Raw genomic sequence first — 24224 nt, forward strand, 5'->3', positions numbered from 1 at the left:
TTTTAGTCTGATTTACATGCATGTTTTTCAGGCCTGGGAGATATTGCAGCTTCTGTGGCCATCCCCTAGATTGAGTCTCTGAGGTTCATCTTATTTCCCTTATTGTCAAGTTCTTGGGCAGCACCATGCTGTTCTCACAGAGAACTTTCAGGGGCGTGGATTATAAGGGGTCAGCAATGGTGCAAGAGAGTGTGTGATACAGGGCCCTTGACTTAGGTAGGGTTCTCTAGAGAAGCGAAACCAATGAAGCGTGTGTGTATATATATATATATATATATATATATATATGGAAACCCTGGTGGTGTAGTGGTTAAGTGCTACAGCTGATAACCAAAGGGCCGGCAGTTCAAATCCACCAGGCGCTCCTTGGAAACTCTATGGGGGCAGTTCTACTCTGTCCTATAGGGTCGCTATGAGTCGGAATTGACTTGACGGCATTGGGTTTGGTTTTGGTTTTATATATATGTAGTGTGTATGTATGTATATATTATATATTATAGTGTGTGTATGTATGTGTGTATATATATATATATATATATATATATATATATATATATATCCCAGCCCAGTTGCCTCAAGTCATTCCAACTCATTGCGACCCTATAGGACAGAGTAAAACTGCCCCATAGAGTTTCCAAGGAGCGCCTGGCAGATTCGAACGGGTTTTTAAAATATATATATATAGAGAGAGAGAGAGAGAGATTTATCTCAAGGAAATGGCTCACACAGTTGTAGAGGCTGGCAAGCCCGAGTCCATGGGTCAGGTATCAGGCTGGAGGCTTCTCCTGACTCACATAGCTGCAGGGGCTGACAAACCCAAGATCAGCAGATAAGACAGCAGCCTCCTGGCTCACAGGCTTCAGAAGCTGATGACATCGGCAAGCAATACGGCAGGTAGATGGCTCAAGTCCCAAGAACCAGAGCTCAGATGATGACAAGCAAGATGCAGGATCCAGAGCAAACAAGCAAGCTCTGCTAGAACATCCATACATGTTGGATGCAGGCCACAGCCTGGAAGAAATTCCTCTTACAACTGATTGGCTGATCACATCGGATCACATCATGGAGGATGACTATATCATTATATAAATGCCAAATTACATCATTACATAACGGCCAAACTACATTATTGCATAGCTGCCAAACTGTTGAGAATTATGTTGACATACAACCTTAACTATCACAGCTCTTAAGAGGGGTAGAGAATGGAGAATGTGGCTGGAGCTGTGGAGAGTGGCCTTCGGGGAAGCAAGACTTTGTTGTTGTTGTGTGCCTTTGAGTCAGTTCTGACTCATAATGACCCTATAAAGCAGAGGAGAACTGCCCTATAGGATTTCCTAGGCTGAAATCTTTACAGGAGCAGATTGTCAAGTCTTTTCTCTCAACGAACCAATGGGTGGATTCAAACTGCTGACCTTTTGGTTAGCAGCCAAGAGCTTAACCACTGCGCCACCAGGGAAACCGGCAGGACTTTAGCTGGGCCTTAAAGGCAGTCACAGCAAGACCATAGAAACAATTTAATTCATTAAAAAATGAATTCTTTCCCTACCACCCAAATGAGATCCATTCTAGGTGGTAGGGAAGGAACTTCTTTGGTACAATTGAGTAAATGGAACATTGGTTATGGGGATTGAATCTTGATTTGAGTGTTGAATGAACTAGAAGCTCACAAGTCTTCTTCATCCTTTAATTCTCTTGATTCGGTCATGCATTTTTATTTGGCCAGCTGACATTAGTCAAAGGGAAAGGGCAAGAGATTAAGAAGTCACAGGTGCCTGCTTCACTAAAGCCTGGACAATTTTGTGCATTGATCCGTCAACTTTTTCCACCTCAGAAATCTCATAAACTAGTTCCAGGAAAAGCAAATAGACAGTAAGGAACTGGGCCCAGGTCTCGTGCTGTAACCACCCCAGGGCACCCTAGCTGAACTGTAGCTTTTCAAATTTAGTGATGCCAAGGGATTTTATAAGCCTCCTAAATACAGTCTCTTTAATTTAACATTTCAATGACGTTTCATCCTGAACAATCTGGCACAACCCAAATCACGGCATTTTGTAAGTGAGCAGTTTTTGAGAGCCAGGATTTCACCAACTCGTTGGGGGTGGCACCATCATTAAAATGATAAATTACAGAGAAGGTAGTTAAAGGGCATATAAAATATATGGTGCCTCTGGAGTGGAAAAGCTGCAGTTAAGTCAGAATGTTTTGACCTTAAGATATTTTCATTCTCTATTTATGGATAAAGGTCCTTGGGTGGTGCAAAAGACTAAGTGCTGGACTAGTAACCAAAAGGTTGGCAGTTTAAACTCACTCAGAGGTACCTCTCCAAGACCTGGCGATCTGCTTCCAAAAGGTCACAGCCTTGAAAACCCTGTGGAGCACAGTTCGACTCTGCACACATGGGGTTGCCATCAATCAGAATCAACTCGATGGGAACTGCCTTAGTCTGGGTTCCCTAGAGAAGCAAAACCAGTAAAGCGTATAAATATATAGAGAGATAGATTTATATGAAGGAAATGGCTCACGTGATTGTAGAGGCTTGAATGCCCCAAGTCCATGGGTCAGGATAGAGACTTCTGATTCTCGTAGTCGCAGGGACTGGAGAACCCAAGATTGGCAGGTCAGAGAGCAGAGCTCTCACTCACAGGTTGAGAAGCTCAATGAATCCCAAGATTGACAGGCAAGACCACAAGTTAAGCTGCTAGCTTAAGTCCTGTGAACCAGGGGTCAGAAGAACAGAAGCCAGCTGCAGGATCCAGAGCCAGCAAAAGTCCCTGAGAGTCCTTGCCAGAATGTCCACTTATATTTGATGCAGGCCACATGCCCAAAGACACTCCCTTTCAAATGATTGGCTACTCACAGCAGATTCCATCATGGAGGTGATCACAACATCATATGACTACCAAACCACTGAGAATCATGGCCCAGCCAAGTCGACACACGACCTTAACCATCACAGCAGCTAACAAGAAAAACATTTATGGCTAACGTATTTTGATCAGAATTATATAAATATTAAGGAATGAGTTTTTGTCAAATAAGAGTTTCATGGAGTAAACATCTTTATGTCAATGTATTTCCTGATTAGTTTTCTATCCAGCATAATAAATTTTTACATTAAATGTTTTATTGTGCTAATTTTCTCCCCATGGGTTCAGTTCTTTTTCATTTAAATTTTACAAAGAAGATTTGTGTCATGGATTGAATTGTGTTCCCCCAAAATACCTGTCAACTTAGTTGGGCCATGAGTTCCAGTATTGTGTGATTGTCCTCCATTTTATGTGATTTCCCTGTGTGTTGTAAATCCTACCACTATGATGAAACAAGATGGATTAGTGGCAATTATATTGATGAGGGCTACAAGATTAGGTAGTGTCTTAAGCCAATCTTTTTTGAGATACGAAAGAGAGAAGCAAGCAGGAAGACATGGACACCTTATACCACCAAGAAAGCACTGCCAACAGCAGAGCACATCCTTTGGACCTGAGGTTCCTGTGCTGAGATGCTTCCAGACCACGGGAAGAGTAATACATCACAAGGACCTTCCTTCAGAGCCGACAGAGAGAGAAAGCCTTCCCCTGGAGCCGGCACCCTGAATTCGGACTTCTAGCCTACTGGACTGTGAGAGAATAAACTTCTCTTTGTTAAAGCCATCCACTTGTGGTATTTCTGTTACAGCAGCACTAGATGACTAAGACAATTTGGTATATCATTTTGTTGTTCATATAACATTTTACCAGTCACAGCTTCTGTCACTGTGAGTTTTCTTTTGTGGCCATTGTTTCTTAATTCAGCTTTTCCACATTCGATTTCTTGTTCTAAATTTTATGGCGAAAAGTTTCAAACACTGCAGTTTCATTGTTTATTTTTACGAGCCATATTCATTATGAATTAGTTGAAACAATTGACAGTTTATATTTATTTCTAAAGTAGTCCTTGAAAATAATCTCCAGTTTTCATTTACATATTTGGGATTATTGATAATTCAGGCTAGGTCTATTGTATTGCTAATCCAGTTGTTTTGTGCATAAAGGGAAACATCCTGCTTTGCAGGGGCTGTGCCTAGAATAATGACTGTCTCTAAAGTAGCAAGGAGCCCTGACAGCACAGTGGGTAAGTACTTAGCTGCTAACCAAAAGGTCCATGATTCGAACCCACCAGCCACTCTGTAGGCAAAAGATGTGGCAGTCTGCTTCTGTAAAGATTTTAGCCTTGGAAACCCAATGGGGCAGTTCTACTCTGTCTTATAGGGTTACTATGAGTCAGAACTGACTTAACAGCAATGGGTTTGGTGGTTTGGGGTTTTCTATAGTAGCAGCCAAGCTATATTTAGCAGTTCAAGATTAGATCAGAAGCTGACTTGTTAGCTGCCATCGAGTCAGCCCCAACTCCTGGCAATCCCATGCACAACAGAACAGAATACTGCCTGGTCCTGCACCATCAACATGATTTGTTGCAGATCAGACTGTCAGACTGTTGTGATCCATAGTGTTTTCATTGGCTGGTTTTGGAAATAGATCTCCAGGACTTTCCTCCTAGTCTGCCTTAGTCCGGAAGGTCTGCTGAAGCCTGTTCAGTATCACAGCAACACCCAAGCCTCCACTGACAGACGGGTGGTGGCTGCACAGGAGGTGTGTTGGCCAGAATCTAACTTGGGTCTCCCAAATGGAAGGTGAGAATTCTACCATTGAACCGCCACTGCCTCAGAGGCCTTCCAAAACCGAAACCAAACCCCTTGCTGTCGAGTTGATTCTGACTCACAGCAACCCTAAAGGACAGAGTAGAACTGCCCCGTAGGGTTTCCAAGGAGTGCCTGGTAGATTTGAGCTGCAGAAAGGCCACCAAATTCCCACATTTAGAGACGCTCCATCCAAAAAATACTCTCCTGATTTGCTCCTACAATGATTTTTTTTCTCCTAAAATGTCCTTTTTGTATTAACCTCAGCCTCTTCCAACTAATACAGTTCCCTCATTGTTGGCAACTGATCTGTTTTGATGGAAAAAAAAAAAAAATCTGGTTAATCCCTGCCCTGTTCTTGAGTTATATTCATCTTTCAACCTGGCAAGCAACCTTTGGTGAGTAAGCATCATTAGAGGGAAAAAAAAGTCAAAAAGAACATCCAACTCTGATTATTTCTTTACAGTCAAGCAGCTCACTCCAGATGTCCTTATTCTAATTTTGACTAACATCGATGCTGTCAAGTCTTATTCCATGAGCTATTACAAAGTAGTCAGTTTTATGGGCTGTTGGCATAACCTCCTTGTGGTCACCTACTACACTCACTAGGGCTGAGACCATTAAGCCATTTTACTACCAGCTTGGCTTCTCTAACCCACGGCCCAAGAAAGAAGGACAAGGAAAAGAGCATAAAACAAGCAATCACTTGGATAACACTGTTTACGCCAGAGTCTCCAATAATTCCTCAGAATGTGCGTTTGGTTGACTAATTAAAGCCACACTTTATGTTCATTTCAGAGGGACTCAGTCAGACTCTACGTTCAGCTTCTTATCCAAAAATTCTAATCTAAGAAAATATTTTATTGCTTACTTGGAAGTAACATGCTATTAAGATAGCATATTTTATTTTAGCCTACTTTTCTTTAAATTTAAGCATAAACAAAGGACAAGAACGAAAGTAACTGCAAACAGACTGTAGCCGATATAGGCTTTGTGAAAAAGGATCACAGGGGAGCTTAAAACCTTAGGAAAAGTTGGTTACCCATGATAGAAGGGTACACCATTATCTGATTTCACCACTTCCCATTGCTTTCACTTGTAAATGCTGCCCACCCAGTGCCGTCCAGTCGATTCCGACTCATAGCGACCCTATCGGCCAGAGTTAAACTGCCCCATAGAGTTTCCAAGGAGCGCCTGGCGGATTTGAACTGCCAACCCTTTGGTTAGCAGCTGTAGCACTTAACCACTATGCCACCAGGGTTTCCTGTAAATGTTGATGGCAAAAAAATAAGACTTGGATAAAAACAAGTTGTGAAATTGATGTTTAGGCCATGACAGCTTCCTTCATAAATCAAGGTCATTTCCTATAACCTTGTCTTTAATGCTACCCAAATTGTTTTACACCGTATCATCCAGCCTGTAATACAGTTTTCCCCTTGAGGCCCCAAGCACCGTATCAGAGCAGGGCCGTTACTCTGGGAACATATGCATGTATTCTGATGATTGGTTTCTATTAAAAGAGAACTTGGCCCCACAGAATTACCAGTGCGTCATTTAGATTGCTGTAGAGCTTGAGAATCTGATGCAGGGCAAAGGACGCTTGATATTCAGGGCTAGTGAATGCTCAGAACATGTTGAAGGTAACATTTGTTTATTCGATATATAGTCAAGTTTGCTTGCCACCTGACTTATTGATTTGTAAAACGTCAAGCATTTCACAAGTTGGATTCCATAAGCCCTGTACAATCTTGCAGGCAGTTTCCTCCCACCCCCACCATTTTACCTCTTTACCCCCAGCTGCTTACAGCTTTCTTGCTGCAAGGCTGGTATTTACTGTCTTGCTCTAACAAGGCCGTTGGTAATTTTAAATTTCTCTGGCTTTTAGCTTGTGACATTATCATCTTGCTCTGTGTGTGTTTTCTTTCAGATTTTAGATTTCTGTCATCCCAAGAGGCCTTTATGGAAGGCTGTTTTTCTCTTTTGGTTCTCCTTTGGTAAAATGTAGAAAATAAGATCCAAAAGCAGTCCCTGGGAGCTTAGGGAAAGAAACAACCACAAGTCTCCTAGGCAATTTAGATCTTTGGTTTCTGATGATTTTAATGAACGAGGTATGCATCATAATCAACATTAAGTTCACTAAACTTTATTATTGCCAAAAGTGTCATGCCAAATTATTTCAGCTCTGACCGCCAGGCACTCCTTGGAAACTCTACGGGGCAGTTCTACTCTGTCCTATAGGGTCGCTATGAGTTGGAATCAACTCAACAGCAATGGGTTTTTCTGACCATGATAAAGTCACAAACATCACACTAAAATAAATACTTACCAGCAGTGCCAAGACTAGAGTGGGGCAAGCAAGGCACTCACCTTGGGTATGACATTTAAGGGGGTGCTAAAAAATCGGTAATAAAAAAAATATTTTATTGTAATATTTAAAAAATGAGAAGTAATGCAAAAAAAAAAATCCATGATGAGCAAAATACCAAAATTTTAAATAAAGATAAGGGCAGTGTTATGGATTGAATTCTGTCCCCCCAAAATATGTGTTGGAATCCTAATCCCTATAAAATGTAGATATAATGTAATCACTTTCCATAATTTGATCTAATGCTATGTTAATGAGACCATACCAGTATAGGGTGTGTCCTAAACCTAATCACTTCTGAGTAATAAAAAGAGCAAACAGACACAGACAAGCAAGCACAAACCGGGGGGAAGATAGATGCCGTGTGAAGATCGCCAAAGAGTCAAGGAACGCAGGGGCTACAGAAGCTGAGACAAGGATCTTCCCCCAGAACCAGTACCCTGAATTTGGACATCTAGCCCCTGAACTGTAAGAAAATAAATTTCTGTTCTCTGAAGCCACCCACTTGTGGTATTTGTGTTATACCAGTATTCACTAAGACAAAGTGACCATATCTTATCAAGCAGTGAGTGAAGCAAAAGAAAAAATCAATAATACTGATCCTGTTTTTTTATTTAGAATTTTTTTTTTTTGGTTGTTGTTCATCATGGATTTTTGCATTCGTTTTCATTTAGAAAATTAAAAAATTTAAATAAAATATATCATAGTAAAATATTATTTATCTTAAATTTTGCATCTGCAATGAGTGCCTCCCCTGCCTCACCCTGGCCCTGTGCACCGGAACATTAGTGGTTGAGTAAAAAGATGGCATATGCTCTTCTCTGGAAATGTCAACTTTCAGAGGGAAAAATATGTATAGCTATGTTCAAATCTAGCTACCATCACTGGGCACTTCCTAAGTGAGAACAAAGTTGGTAACCAACATCCATCATTTTGGCCCTGGTTTGACTAGAGTGTCAAATTAGAAGGTATTTCCCAAATCCAAACAATGGAACAGCTGGTTTTTTTTGTTAATTCCATCTCAAGGCAACCTATTATCAAAACCCATAACATTTAAAAAAAAAAAGAAAAGAAAAAACATTTAGAAAATTTAACTAGTTTCATTCATGAAAAAGAGCCCTGGTGGCGTTGTAGTTAAGATCTTGGCTGCTAACCAAAAGGCTGGCTGTTTGAATCCACCAGCTGCTCCTTGGAAACCCTATGGGGCAGTTCTTCTCTGTCCTATAGGGTCTCTATGAATGAGAATACATTCAACGGCAACGGGTTTGGTTTGTTTTTTATTCATCAAAAGGTTCTCCGTCCACGGTAGTTTCCTCTGGCTCGCTCTTTGTTAGTCTTGGCAGGAGAGGGCCTGTGGGGTTTCTTCCGGTATTCCACTTTAACCCATCCATCACTGACTTTACTCTCCTCTTCACTGGCTCTTGTCTCAGTATGCAAAGGCATCCCTGGTATTGTCCTGGGTTGATGATTTGGGCTCTGCTTGAAGGCAGGTGACTGGCGAGTCTGAAGCACTGACTGAGAAATCCTGTAGTATCTTTCTCTGGAAGGCGTGGAATGCGGGCTTTTCCCAGCATATCTCCCTCTGGGAGAAGAATTGAGTGAAACGCTACCACGACTGTACCTGTCCCTGCTTCTACCTGAGTATAGACCTCTCTCTGAAGAGCTGTCAGTATTAAGACTGGAAAAGCCACTGTCCCTGGAGTTGAGATGTAGAGAAGAGAAGTTTTTGGTGAGTCCATACTGGGTGGGAGAGGAGCTTCTGGACTGGCTGATAGGTGTGATCTGCTGATACTTACTGGATGGCGGGGTACGCCGCACAGCAGCAGCGTAGGAACCCTGGTTTTCTAAGTAGGAGAAGAATTGGGACTCCGGGATAGGATTGCTCTGGGAACGCTGTAAGGAAGTGTTGGATGCGATGTGGCGCATCCTCAGAGTGTCTAACCACTGGCAATCAGCATCTGCAGAAGGAATGGAAACAAGCATCTTTTAAGCCACAGTGAAGCTGCGTGCCTAATTCAACAGCCTGTCTCAGGATCCTCCAAAGCTCTTTGGGATGCTCTAAGCTTTACCATTCCTAGAAGTTCTAGGCTAGATATAAGGACGTTTCCTTTAGCATTATTATTATTATTTTTAATCTTCACAGCTTTATTTTTGACTTTTGTTTGACCTTGAACTAGATAATTCTGTTTTTTTTTTTTTCTTCACTTGTATGGGAAATGTGCGTGTGTGGAAATACACACAACAAAAACCTGTTCAACAATTTTTAGACATACAGGTCATTGACAATGGTTACATTCTTCCCATGTGTCACCATTCTCACTGTCTCTGCCCCTCTTGTTTCACCACCTTTAACTTAGACTCTCTGTCCCTTAAAGTTCTCATCTGTGCTATGGAGTTACTGTTGTCATTTCAGTCTCATATAGGTAATAAAGATGCTTCCTTTATTATTACAAATACATATTTTTTAAATAAGGGAATTTATGCAAACTGAGTTTATGCTATGTGCTTGTGTGTTCCATAGGCCTTACTTCCATTCTCTCATTTAACTCTCCCAATAATCTTATCAGGTAAATACAAATTCTTTTGAGGTCAAGTAACTTGTCCAAGGTCATTTGTCCAATAAGCCCAGGCCCTATTGCATCTAAATTTCATCTTCTTTCTATTTAGCCATGTTGCCACTTCTAGAAATGGCTGTTTACATGTGTTTGGCAGGGACACGTTTAGTAAACAAAAAGCACCTTCCAAAGCTTTTGTCAACCAGCAGTTTTAAACCTTCAAAGGCCCTAAATGCAGATAAAGGAAATTGCATTCTTAGTGGTTGAGGTAGCTAGAGATTGTTTGGAGGAAAAGACAGTTCATATCTCCAGAGAAGAGATTCCTGAGGTTCATGAATGAGAAATGATTTCAACATGAAAAGGAAGCTTCATGGCAAAAAGAAGACATTAAAGCAAAAGAAAATGGCTAATTAACAAGGATCACTTACTAAGCTGTATCTCAGTAAAGAAACAAGTTCTTCCCTGGTGGCGTAGTGGTTAAGAATTTGGCTGCTAACCAAAAAAACGTTGGCAGTTCAAATCCCTTAGCTGCTTCTTGGAAATCCTATGGAGCAGTTCTACTCTGTCCTACAGGGTCACTATGAGTCAGAATTGACTAGATGGTAACAGTTTTTTTTGGTTTTTGGTAATGTCTACGATCTTTCTGCTGTCTTCCTCAGTGCCTTGACTGTGTTACCAAATTCCCAGAGTCCCCTGGTGGTCTTCCCTGCCACAGCTTCCTCAGCCATTCTGGCTCTGGTTGTGCAGATGGAGCTTCTAGAGAGGAACAGATCATGCCATTTCTCTGTCAATGAGTGGCCTCTCTCGCGGCCTGTGCACAGGAGACACCCCTGAGGTGACTGACTCGCCCAGACACTCCTCACAGGCTGCATTCAACCACAATGCCTTCTTTCCTGAAATGCTACAAACTTGAGCTACTTCCTCGATGTTGTGGAATGAATTGTGTCCCCCCAAATATGTGTTGCCATCTTAACAGCTATACCTATAAATATGATGCTGTTTGGAAATAGGGGTTTTCTTTTGTTATGATCATGAGGTCATACCAGAGTAGGATGGGTTTTCAGCCTAATCACTTCCCAGTTATAAAATGATCACAATAGACACAGAGACACACAGGGGGAAGACAGAGTGCCAAGGAATGCCAACAAATCCTTGGGCAACAAGGAAGAACCTCCCTTTAGAGCCATGCCCTTAATTTGGACATCTTAGCCTCCCGAACTGTGAGAAAATACATTCCTGTTCTTTAAAGGCACCCACTTATGGTATTTCTGTTATGGTGGCACTAGGTAACTAAGACGCCTGATAACCATTTTTGCTAATTTTCCGTGTTCCCTGGTCAGTCAGCACTTGCTCAGTCAGCATACACTTTGAGATAATCTTGGTGTATTTTGGGCAAAGAAGTTTAGTATACTGGATGAAGATGCTTAATGTCTAGTCTTCCCAGATGGGTTATTTGCAAGTGCCCCTTTGGTCTACTTTTGCCACTCATAACTGGGCAGTAATTTACCTTGAATAGGATCTAGGTTATGAAATGTTTAGTGCATTTCTCAGCAACCTTAGCATAGAGCTATTTGATCGGCAGTTCTAAGTGAGTGCACACAGCATTCTTCAAAGCTGACCTGCTTGCTCTTCTCTCCTCCCTCCATAAAATTATACATACTTCCTACACCTCAGGTAGCTGAGAAAGTGTTCAATTATGAGAATGAGTAATGGAAAAATGCAAGTAATAAATACCACATACAGTGACTATTCCAGTATCTTAGTTTTAAAATCATGCTGACACAAGAATGGCTAAGTCACATGTTACTTTTGGTATCCCTGCCATGGTGCTTTATTTTCCTCCCTACAAAATATGGCATCATTTAAAAAAAAAAAAAAATACAGTTTAGGACTCTCTCAAATTCCCCTCCCAATCTGAGCTTTCCCATTCAGACCACCAGCCTTAAATTTTTCTGTCCTATTTTAGAGATGTGGCTTTTCTACTTCTTTCCAAGGGCAACTTCTCTTTCTGGGCACTGGCTCCCATCTGTCTTTTTCCTTGGTATTTTGCTCCCTTATACATTTTCTTCCTCTTTCCTCACTCATCACATAATTTTCAACAGGGGAGCAGAAGTGAAGAGAACAGGCAGGAGCGATTACCCGAGAAGGAAGGGCGGTCATGTGGAGCGGGGAGTAGGGGACAATTCGCTGGTTGAAGACAGTGCCTCTCCACAGTCGCCTCCTCCCTTTGTAACTTTTGCCAGGTTCACATACTATCACCGATGTATTGCAACATATAGATGAGTAGGAACTAGAAAAATAACTTTTCATTTAGTGGAAGGTTGAGATGGGGAGAAAATACAGTTTTCAGAATAGTCTTAAAAATTGGAGAGAAAGTAATCACTATTTGCAGATGATATGATCTTATACACAGAAAACCCTCAGGAATCCTCCAGAAAACTACTGAAACTAATAGAAGAGTTTGGCAGAGTCTCAGGTTATAAAATAAACATACAAAAATCACTTGGATTCCTCTACATCAACAAAAAGAACACCGAAGAGGAAATAACCAAATCAATACCATTCACAGTAGCCCCCAAGAAGATAAAATACTTAGGAATAAATCTTACCAAGGATGTAAAAGACCTATACAAAGAAAACTACAAAGCTCTACTACAAGAAATTCAAAAGGACATACTTAAGTGGAAAAACATACCTTGCTCATGGATAGGAAGACTTAACATAGTAAAAATGTCTATTCTACCAAAAGCCATCTATACATATAACGCACTTCCGATCCAAATTCCAATGTCATATTTTAAGGGGATAGAGAAACAAATCACCAATTTCATATGGAAGGGAAAGAAGCCCCGGATAAGCAAAGCATTACTGAAAAAGAAGAAGAAAGTGGGAGGCCTCACTCTACCTGATTTCAGAACCTATTATACAGCCACAGTAGTCAAAACAGCCTGGTACTGGTACAACAACAGGCACATAGACCAATGGAACAGAATTGAGAACCCAGATATAAATCCATCCACGTATGAGCAGCTGATATTTGACAAAGGACCAGTGTCAGTTAATTGGGGAAAAGATAGTGTTTTTAACAAATGGTGCTGGCATAACTGGATATCCATTTGCAAAAGAATGAAACAGGACCCATACCTCACACCATGCACAAAAACTAACTCCAAGTGGATCAAAGACCTAAACATAAAGACTAAAACGATAAAGATCATGGAAGAAAAAATAGGGACAACCCTAGGAGCCCTAATACAAGGCATAAACAGAATACAAAACATTACTAAAAATGACGAAGAGAAACCAGATAACTGGGAGCTCCTAAAAATCAAACACCTATGCTCATCTAAAGACTTCACCAAAAGAGTAAAAAGACCACCTACAGACGGGGAAAGAATTTTCAGCTATGACATCTCAGACCAGCGCCTGATCTCTAAAATCTACATGATTCTGTCAAAACTCAATCACAAAAAGACAAACAACCCAATCAAGAAGTGGGCAAAGGATATGAACACACATTTCACTAAAGAAGATATTCAGGCAGCCAACAGATACATGAGAAAATCCTCTCGATCATTAGCCATTAGAGAAATGCAAATTAAAACTACGATGAGATTCCATCTCACACCAACAAGGCTGGCATTAATCCAAAAAACACAAAATAATAAATGTTGGAGGGGCTGCGGAGAGATTGGAACTCTTATACACTGCTGGTGGGAATGTAAAATGGTACAGCCACTTTGGAAATCTATCTGGCGTTATCTTAAACAGTTAGAAATAGAACTACCATACAACCCAGAAATCCCACTCCTGGGACTATACCCTAGAGATACAAGAGCCTTCACACAAACAGATATATGCACACCCATGTTTATTGCAGCTCTGTTTACAATAGCAAAAAGTTGGAAGCAACCAAGGTGTCCATCAACGGATGAATGGGTAAATAAATTGTGGTATATTCACACAATGGAATACTACGCATCGATAAAGAACAGTGATGAATCTGTGAAACATTTCATAACATGGAGGAACCTGGGAGGCATTATGCTGAGCGAAATTAGTCAGAGGCAAAAGGACAAATATTGTATAAGACCACTATTATAAGATCTTGAGAAATAGTAAAAACTGAGAAGAACACATACTTTTGTGGTTACGAAGGGGGGAGGGAGGGAGGGAGGGAGGGAGAGGGCTTTTTATTGATTAATCAGTAGATAGAACTGCTTTGGGTGAAGGGAAAGACAACAGTCAATACATGGAAGGTCAGCTCAATTGGACTAGACCAAAAGCAAAGAAGTTTCCGGGATAAAATGAATGCTTCAAAGTTCAGCGGAGCAGGGGCGGGGGTCTGGGGAACATGGTTTGAGGGGACTTCTAAGTCAATTGGCAAAATAATTCTATTATGAAAACATTCTGCATCCCACTTTGAAATGTGGCATCTGGGGTCTTAAATGCTAACAAGCGGCCATCTAAGATGCATCAATTGGTCTCAACCCACCTGGAGCAAAGGAAAATGAAGAACACCAAGGTCACACGACAACTAGGAGCCCAAGAGACAGAAAGGGCCACATGAACCAGAGACCTACATCATCCTGAGACCAGAAGAACTAGTTGGTGCCCGGCCACAATCGATGACTGCCCTGACAGGGAGCACAACAGAGAACTCCTGAGGGAACAGGAGATCAGTGGGATGCAGACCCCAAATTCTCATAAAAAGACCATACTTAATGCTCTGACTGAGACTAGAGGAATCCCGGTGGCCATGCTTCCCAGACCTTCTGTTGGCACAGGACAGGAACCATCCCCGAAGACAACTCATCAGACATGAAAGGGACTGGTCAGTGGGTGGGAGAGAGATGCTGATGAAGAGTGAGCTAATTATATCAGGTGGACACTTGAGAGTGTGTTGGCAACTCTTGTCTGGAGCGGGGATGGGAGGATAGAGAGAGAGAGAAGCTGGCAAAATTGTCAAGAAAGGAGAGACTGAAAGGGCTGACTCAATAGGGGGAGAGCAAGTGGGAGTACGGAGTAAGATGTATGTAAACTTATATGTGACAGACTGATTGGATTTGTAAACGTTCACTTGAAGCTTAATAAAAGTTAATAAAAAAAATTGGAGAGAAAGGAAAAAGAGAAATGAATCTCAAGACGTTTTAGAATATATAGTAGGCAGACTCTCTAGATTCCAGGTATGATTCTTCAGGGCTTTGAAAAGTAGTATTGACCTCCCTTTGGCTTGCTCTGATTTTACCTTGCTTCCCTACCTTCCTTCTTCCTTGTCTCTTCTTCCATGAATAATAGGAGGACCCACTACTTAGAGCCTTTGTGTATTAAGATTTTCTTGCCATCTCAACATTTATTCCTCCCACCGCTTTTTAAAACCAACAGAGCCCTAGTTTTGTTTGGTGTCTGGCCCCCTCCAGGTTGTCATGTGCATCGGGGAAGCTGGTCCCATTCTAGCGCTAGGGGCAGACTTTGATTTGTCTAAGCCATGCATGGTAATGCTGTGTTTAGGAATGAACAAGTCACTCAATTCTGGCCAAAGCAACATGAGGGAAAGTCTGCTGGGGGGTTATAGGAAAGTTTTCCTCACTCCTAAATGTTAAGAATAGAGACGGAACTGACTCATTAATTCCTCAGGGCATTGCCATATCTTTACGTGAGGAGTGTGAACATGGAAAGATCTGAGGGTGAAGCCAAAATGTTGAAGATGGCAGAGTGGAAAGAAGGAGAGTTCATTCCTGAGCCTTCACATGGTGAGCAGCCTTATCTTCTGCATCTGAAGCCTGCCCGACTTCTGAACTTCCTGTTATGGAAGGTAATACATTTATTTCATTATTGTCTAATCCAGTGGTTTTCAAACTTTACTGTGTCTCCGAATCACTCAGAGGGCTTATTAAAATGCAGATTGGTGGTGCCCACTCTTAGAGTTTCTGTTTCAGTAGGTCTGGGTTGGGCCTCCAAATTTGCATTTTTAACAAGCTCCCAGGTGATCCTGATGCTGCTGGACTAGGGAACACACTTTGAGAGCCAGTGGAGTAAGCCGGTTGGAGTTGGGTTTTCTGTTATTTGCAACGGTAAGATCTTTCTTAACTGATGCAGATGGTGTCCTCTCTATCTTCACATCGTATAAACCAAAAACCAAACCCGTTGCCATCGAGTCAATTCTGACTCATAACGACCCCAGCAACCCCACAGGACAAAGTATAGCTGCCCCATAGGGTTTCCAAGGAGCGGCTGGTAGATTTGAACTCTGACCTTGTTGGTTAATAGCTGAGCTCTTAACCACTGCACCACCAGAGCTCTGATCACATCATATAGGAAAAAAGAATACAAGGAGGAAGAAAGGGGGGCAAACTAGCTAAAACTGGAGTAAGCCAAAGGAAAGTCAGTACCTATTTTCACTCTGCAATCTCTCCAGTGAATAGAAGGAAAAGGTTTATCTAGAGCAATTCCAGTGGGAGTTAGAAGGGTACTGATTATTCCTTTCCACACTGGCAGAGAAAGAGAATAATTTGCTATTTCCTAAAAGATTTATGTTTAAGAGAAGTAGAAGACACCTACTAGATGTCTGCCCACTGTCCTGTTAGGAATGTCTCTACCATGTCCCCATCCACATGTTTGCAGCAAGAGTTGCTATATGTACAAAGTCCTCACCACCCACCCTACTCTTCAGACACTGCCATCACTACCACTTCACTCTGTTGGTTCAGAGAAGAATGCCTTAAAAAAAAAAAAAGGATTTGAGGGAACATGGGTTGGTGACTTTCAAAGTGGTAGGATTTGAACTATGTAAAACTTGGAAGCTGCTGGCAGCCATTTTGTGTCACGTGAGTTGAGAAATAGAGAAAAACAACTTTTAATGGAGAAAAGTATACCAGAAATGGAGAGAGAAGACCCCTATATATTTCACAGGGGTGTTGTATGGAGCAGTTGGGATCATGGCTATAAAAGCCCTACAGAAGTAAAATGTGTCCCACCAATCATTAGTTATTAGAGTCATTTAGTCCTTAAGGCCAGGATAGTAGGCATGCAAGACAAGATTACTGAATTAGGAAATATAAAAAAATTTAAAAATAGAGTGTCTTATGAGAGGGAAGCTAATGAGAACCAATGCCAATAGTATGGGTTAGTCATTTTAGAAATAGCATGCCCCAAAAGATGCTTGAAGTTGTGTTTGTGGCTGAGAAACTTGGTAAAAACTAATCTCCAGTTATGGTGGTCAGAATGCCTTCTCATGATTGATTGTGAAAGAAAAGAACCAAATCAACTCTGTTGACAAAGGGGAGGAGGGCAAAGAATTTGTCCGTGGAGTTTGAGTACTGTCTGGGATTCTGGACACCCTGGCTGATAGACATTTAAAAATACTTGGTCTGCTTGGCACATAGATGCTTACAGTAGAGGATGAATGAACTGGGCTCTCATAACTCAATGACACCGACATCAGGGTCAGCTAGTTAAAGCCCCTTGGTTTTTTCCCATGCCCACTAAAGAATCTTCCTATATGGCTTCCCAGGTAGGTTTTGCTATTGGGAAAAAAATGCACTGATCAGAAATAAACTTTTTTTTTTTTTTATTGTTTGACAGATATATTTCTTGTGGTAAGGAGTGAGTTGCATGGTGGTTTATGCAGCCACCTCCCAAGTATTTATTAACTTGTGTCAGTCCCATAGAGCCGAACTCTGGCTTGTATTAGAGTTTCCGGACCTACAAAGCAGGGGTCAGAACCCCTCCCTGTTGGCAGCAAGTCATGGGGCCTTCCTCTTTGTTTTCTCTCAATAGTTTCTTTATATCATCTATAATTACCATCGTCACTATCCATCAGATGCATTTCATATTTTCTCTGTCTTTCTCCATCCTCCCTTTTTCCCCCTTTACACTTATTTTTCCACTTTCTTGTTCCCTCCCTCCCTTCATTTTCTCCCTTCCTTTCGTTCCTATGCTTGGACGTACCAGTTATGTCCAGGACTCAAGAAGTTGACCCAGTAATAGCAGTGGCTTCATAGGAATGTTTGCTGAACATAGAAGAAAATTCCTATCTTTATCTATAGTCACCCTTTTGGAAACTAGATATATATGTATATAAACATACAAGCTTTTTTTTTTTTTTTAACCAATACAATGTAATCATTATTTTTCATTATTTATTATAGCTCTCCAAGTATTGAAATTTATTATAATATGCTCATATTTATAAGTCCATAAATATTACCATCCATATAATCTGTGCATAAAACCGATATTCTAAAAATATCAGGTAGAAGTATTATATTAGAAATCTATGTTCAGAGACTGGCACTTTGCTTTGAGAATTTGTATTGAAGTTTTTGGAATCTATTACATATGTAATATTTGAATAGTAACTTACTTGAGTTAGACCTGCTTCCTGGGTTGCCCTCTGAGTTGGAGAATAATGTCTGAATGGCAAGTTGGACTGCTTTCACTTTATCCTGAGGTTTTGTGTTACTCCACTGAATCAAATGGATGTGTTTGGTGCTCTTTGGAGTTCTAACATCACTCTGGGGAAAAAGAAACCCACGACCAAACACACACACATTTACAAAGTAGGAAGGAAAGAACGTCAGATTGTTACGTCACTTCATTTTCACTCCTTAGAAACTATCACAGTGCATTAGGCAACAGTCTATACGGTTGGCCTAAATATGCTAATTTTAATTAATAAGAAAATTTTAACCACCTTTATTGGATTATAGCATTCTCAGTAGCTAAAAATGTGGTTATCTTCTCCCAGAATTTGTTACTTTTGGTAAATCTCAACTTACCTCTTCATTTAATAAGAAATGAAAAACAAATCACCTCTTCTGCTTATATACTTGAAAACAGATATTTTGTTGAATAAATAAAAATCTGACCATTTTGCCCAAGACTGCCTTTGATCATCAGGATAACTGGGTGATCTGGGTAGCTTGGTGGGACTACTGCGCCTCACAGAGGGTAAAGGGTAACAGATGCAAAGGTGAGATGGGATCCAAGAGTTAAGAAATAGGGGTCAAAAAAGGAGAGAACACTAGACCAAGTCACACCAATTTCTTCTCCTAAAATTCCCACTCAGCACTAATATAAATTAGCATGTTTCCCAGGTGTCACAAATCAGGGTAGAGTAAAGAGCCTCTCCAGAATTCAGTAGAGTTGTGAAAATATGAAATTGAAAATATGAATATCATAGAGTCTAAAAAGAAGGAGGAAGGGGAAAGGAAGGGAAAGAAAAGAATTTCGTGTAGTATATCTCCAGAACTGTCTAAGGCAAGTTGATATGAGATCTTAACATTGTAACCGTCCAGTTGGAAAACAGGGCTTTTCCTAGGCCATGGGGACCAGTCAACAGGTTCCAGGATAGTCTAGATTTGAAGTTTCTCAAGACCAACCCACCTCTTTTGTTTGGGTTTTGTGTAACACACTTTGATAGTTAATGTTATTTCTCATTCCAGGTAAGGTATGTATCCTGGCTAGTGAGGATCAATAACTGCTAGAATGCTTATTGGTTTTTGGCACTGGGTAGTTCTAGACAAGTGGACTGGCCAGGGGTTGGATTTCTAATGCTGCAAAGTCAAACCCTGGCTGCTACGGAACCCATCACAATGCAGTGTTTCATGAAGTCCAGTTTGAAGCTGGCTTCCTTCAGCTTACTGCAGCCACTGCTGGGAGGCCAACAGTCAGATGACCTGGGTGTGGTACCTCAGGGATTTATTTTATCATTCCCTCTCTGTAAAATGAAGGTAATGATATCTCTCAGTGTTTACATGAGGTAAATGAGGTAAAACAGGTGTGAGCACCTCTTATGGTGTCCGGTTCTTGGTAAATCCTTAATAAATGTGTTTAAATGAATAAATGAATTCTGTGTCCTTGATGGTAGATACATACCAATATATTGATGTGTGTCAAGACTCCATACTCTAATTGCTCCCCCCACCTTCATCACAGGATTTTCTCTAACTTTAAAAGCATATGTCCCACCAGCTGTGAAGTTCCTACTGATTTTTTAAAAATCATAATTAGATTATTCGTCTTTACTGCTTAAGATGTTCCATTGGCTTCCAATTGTACCTATACCAAAAAACCCCGTTGCCGTCGAGTCGATTCCGACTCATAGTGACCTGATAGCAACCCTATAGAACAGAGTAGAACTGCCCTATAGAGGTTCCAAGGAGCACCTGGTGGATTCGAAATGCCAACTTTTTGTTTAGTAGCATAGCTTTTAACCACTACACCACCATTGTGCCTACAGTAAATCCAAACTCCTTACTATGGCCCACGAGGCCCTCTGACCTGGCCCTGCCCACTTTTAGCCTTGTCTTTCCACTCTGCTTCAGGGACTTGCACTGGCTGTTCCTTTGCTGTTCCCTAGGACAGTCAGGCCTTCCATGACCACCCAGTCTTACACGTGAGTCACACTGCTTTTCAGTTACCATTTATCACTCTCTGACATTGTCTTTTTTTAGACATTGTCTATTTCTTATCTATCTCCCCCTACTGGAACATAAGCATCAAGAGAGTATAGGCCTTGTCCACCATAATCACAGCTTTATCATCTGTACCTAGAACAGTATCTGGCAGTACGTTTGCTAAATGAATGAATTTAAATTTTATAGCGTATTTTTTTTAAAAAAGTATAGGATTTCTATTTTTCCATATAAAAAATATCGTAACACGGAATCTGCTCTTAATAGTGCCCCAGGCCATAGTGGGGTTGTGCTTTGTCCTGCGGGAGAATCAGGGATCTACTCTCACCTCTAAACTCTAAACACCAAGAAGGCAAAGGTCTCTTCTGGTCACTGTTTGGTGCTCCCAGTACCTAACACATTACATGGTTTGTGGAAGGTGCTCAATCAGTGATTGATTAATGAATCTCTATCTAGGTAATTTTATCCCATTCTCTTTCCTTCAAGAACCCTGGTGGTGCAGTGGTTAAAGCACTCGGCTGCTAACCAAATGGTTGGTGGTTTGAACCCACCAGCTGCTCTGTGGAAGAAAGATGTGGCAGTCTGCTTCCATAAAGATTTATAGTCTTAGAAACCCCATGGGGCAGTTCTACTATGAGCGAAATTGACTTGATGGCAGTCAGTTTGGTTGGTTCGGGTCTCTTTCCTTCCCAGAACTTTCTTAGAATAGTTATATTTATCTTCTCATATTCATGTTGGTTAAATAACCTCACTTCCCATAAGTTCTAAACTCTCTGAGGGAGCAAATAAATACCTACAGAGAAACCGACACTGAAGCTACCAGCCATCTTCCCCCAGAACTTACCTCGTATGTGACAGTGCACTCCACAGTCTGATCGTCTGCTATTCCTACAATCCACTTCTCCATTACAAATGGGGGCTGAAAACAAAAGCGAGGATGGGATAGTGTCATAGTACAATCTGCTGTGCTACACTGTATTTATCTTTGAGGCCAATTCCCCATACAAATAGGGTAATAGAGGTAAATAGGGAAATAACGCCAGATTATCAGGAAAATCATGTTGGTTCACGTCTGATTGTTCTCAAAGTGCTAGTGTTTTGAAGCATCAGCAGAAAGCTTTCTCACGATTAAGAGAAAGCCTTAGCGATACAAGAAGACCTAGAAGTGCCTTCCTTGAGTGTGAGCAGAGGCTAGTTTAGCAGCTTATAGCCACTCTGCTTTCCACTATCCGGTGAAGCTGTAGATGCAACTGAGGAAGCTGTGGAGACATTTTGCCAGGATTAATGAAGATGCTACTACTTGGATCCTATTTTCAATTTTGATGAGAATGATCTCTATTAGAAGTGCATCTCCACTCTCCTCTCCTCCTGACCCCCACTCTGGCTTTAAGGCTACAAAGGAATGGCTGGCTGTGATGCTAGGTATAAAGCAAATGCAGTGGAGATTTAACTGGGTTACTGATTCAGTTTTTAAATAAGGATCGTTATTGTTTCTATCGGTGTTCTAGTTAAAAAATTCTATAGATTTTGAGTGGCCTTCCTCAATCCTCTTTCTCCCTTAAGCCCTGTTAGTTTTGGCGTGTGATTTTGCAGCCAATGTGGTTTCTCAAGAAGGCATACATGGCATTATAGCAGAAACACCTGTATTCAGTCTTATAATCCCACCCCACTGTTTTTGCCATGAGCAACTACTTTCTTTGAATAGGCAATGACTTGGGCCTTGCAGCGATGAACAACTGCTGCACCAGAGACATCACAGGTTGCGAGGAAAAAGAAAATAAAATATCTGTCTAGTATTCAGGGCATCAAACAGTATGTCCAAAGAAATAAGGAAAAGTTAAAACCAAATTATAACCTTTACAAATAAATAATGCCATTGGAATAACCCCAAGTTACAAAGGGGAATCCAACAAAGAATATCAAATCAATCTACTTGATGAATCCATTTATAAATTGAAAGGACTTGGGTATTTAAAAATCTTATGCCTGTGAAAGAACACATTTACAAGTCTAATGCTCTGGCTTTGAAGAATCTTGTTACCTCCCCACTTGTGTTTGTGCCCTGGTTCTTCTTTGGTATGAAACCCATTTCCTTCAATGAAACCAAATACACAGTTAATAATGTACTAGGGTTAATAGATTATGTGAGGTTTAGGTTGACAGTCCTACAGACATCATGGTTATTTACCTGAGGTTGCTAACCTTTGACAAATCCTCATATGTATTTATTTTGGTATGATTGGAAGAGAATTGAAATTTTTCCATTTTGAGGAACAAGCTAGCATTTCTGTAAGCCTTTCTTCAGTATTTTGACACACTTCTACCATTGACTCTAAGTTAGTACCATGCTCCTTTCTGGTCACTCAGGGAATCCTTAGGGGTGAACTCAAGGAAGCCATCAAGACTTCAACATGTGCCTTATGAATAACCTTATCTCAGTCCTCCAAGAAACGGGATACAGCCAAGAAAGTCTTCCTTCCTCCTCCTAATCGTTTCAAAGTTTAAATGACCCCAAGTTCGATGTAAATATTTTTATCATTAGCATTTTTTCTTTCCTCTAAGTAACAACAGAATAAGCATAAAGAAATGTAGAAGAAAATTAAAAAAAAAAATTAAACGATACTTTTTTGCAATGCTTTGTAGTTTGCACAGTGTAAGTGGAATTTTAACAAAAAAACTATTGTGATCTCAATCTGCTAAATAAAATGTGCCTTTCAACAGCCAGCTTGAGGCTGAGCTGATGTGAGCATCGACAAGCACAAAAGCACACTGCTGGGGTATTTTAATGTCTTTGTTTGATATCTGTGAATTCAAAAAAGCTTTTAAGCCGTAAATAGAACCCTACCTTTGTCATCTTTAAAATCTCTGCATCAGGTAGGTTCATGTTGAATGTCACGTCTTTTATGTAGGTTATTGCAATTTCATCCCCATCTATCTCCATATACATTTTCCACTTACAGTCCTGGAATTAAAAGCAAAATCATAGAATTTGAGAAAGAGAAACAAATTTTTTTAAAAATCTCAATGTTTTATAACATATGAAGTATTCTAAATGAAGTATTATTGGACTGTTTTTTTTCTTCCATATTCAATAAAAGGGCATGAAATTAGATCCCATTGTGTATCTAAATAACCTCCAGTTAGTGCAGCCTTGAAATATAATTGATCCGTTTAAGTGTCCTATTGTAGGAGTTGCAAACTCAAAATCCTAAAGGGGCCAGACAGATAATAAAAATGAGTAAGGCTAGCCAGTTTGGTTACAGAGCCTAAAGGCATAATCTTTCAAAATAGACACATTTAATTTACATACTAAACATTGTTAAGAATATTTTTCATAGCCAAAAAGAAATGTATTCTTTCCACTGATTTTGAAATACAAGGCCATCTTGATCTACCTTCATTTTTCCAGTATTGATAATGACATAGGCTTAAGAAACAGTTCAACAACACTACGAATGTGATGATGAATGAAAATTGACAACTAGCCTACTGGGGAGTAGTACCGTGGGAAAGGGACTCCGGGGGAACTAAAGACCAGTCGCCTTAAAGGATTAGACACAACTCAGCTTCTCTTGATTGTTCCTGTGTGAGAATATGAACCCAGTCTTGCTCGGTCCTCTAATTTTTTTCAGGAAAAGATAGAAATCTGAATTCTTATGTGATAACTCTTGATTTTTAAATGCTGGTATATTAATCAAATTTTCAAATAAAATTCCATGTAGTGAAAAAGTGCTCTCCATCATTAGTCATTAGGGGAACGTAAGTTAAAACCACAGTTAGATACCACTACACACTCACTATAATGGCTAAGACTGATCATATCAAATGCTGGCCAGGACGTGGAGCAACTGAACTCTCACGCATTCTTGGTGGGAGTGTAAAATGGTACAGTTACTTTGGAAAAAGTTTTGGCAATTCTTATAAAACTAAACATACATCTATCCTATGAGCTAGACACTTCACTTCTAGGTATTTACACGAGAGAAATGAAAAGACATATAAAAATATTCTTAGAAGCTTTATTATAATAGCAAAAAACTGGAAACAGTTTAAGTGTCCACCAACAAGAGAATGGATAAACTGTGGTGTATTCATAGAATGGCATACTTCTCAGCAATACAAAGGAACAAAGTACTGATAATGCAGCAACATGAATAAATCTCAAAAATATACTGAGACAAAGAACAGCATGCACAAAGAAAGAACAT

The 24224-nt window shown here is 40.5% G+C and overlaps 1 protein-coding gene across 4 annotated transcripts in view; it reads right to left on the reverse strand.

Annotated features, from left to right (window-relative positions):
- Positions 1-2499: 2499 nt before the first annotated feature.
- MAP3K20 (mitogen-activated protein kinase kinase kinase 20) overlaps positions 2500-24224 on the reverse strand; it is a 206603-nt gene continuing 184878 nt past the window's right edge. Inside the window, exons 17-21 of one of the 4 annotated variants that reach the window (XM_064286991.1) lie at positions 22862-22978; positions 20861-20935; positions 17964-18114; positions 8840-9001; positions 2503-8739 (exon numbers count right to left, since the gene is read on the reverse strand). In XM_064286991.1, coding sequence (XP_064143061.1) covers positions 8321-8739; positions 8840-9001; positions 17964-18114; positions 20861-20935; positions 22862-22978 — 924 coding nt within the window. In that variant the 3' untranslated portion in view covers positions 2503-8320. Of the gene's footprint in view, positions 9002-17963; positions 18115-20860; positions 20936-22861; positions 22979-24224 lie in introns of all 4 variants that reach the window. The other 3 variants (XM_064286992.1, XM_010602818.3, XM_064286990.1) reach the window with 3 other exon arrangements.

The sequence above is a fragment of the Loxodonta africana genome, chromosome 6 (genome assembly GCF_030014295.1).
Source record: "Loxodonta africana isolate mLoxAfr1 chromosome 6, mLoxAfr1.hap2, whole genome shotgun sequence".
Lineage (NCBI taxonomy): Eukaryota > Metazoa > Chordata > Mammalia > Proboscidea > Elephantidae > Loxodonta > Loxodonta africana.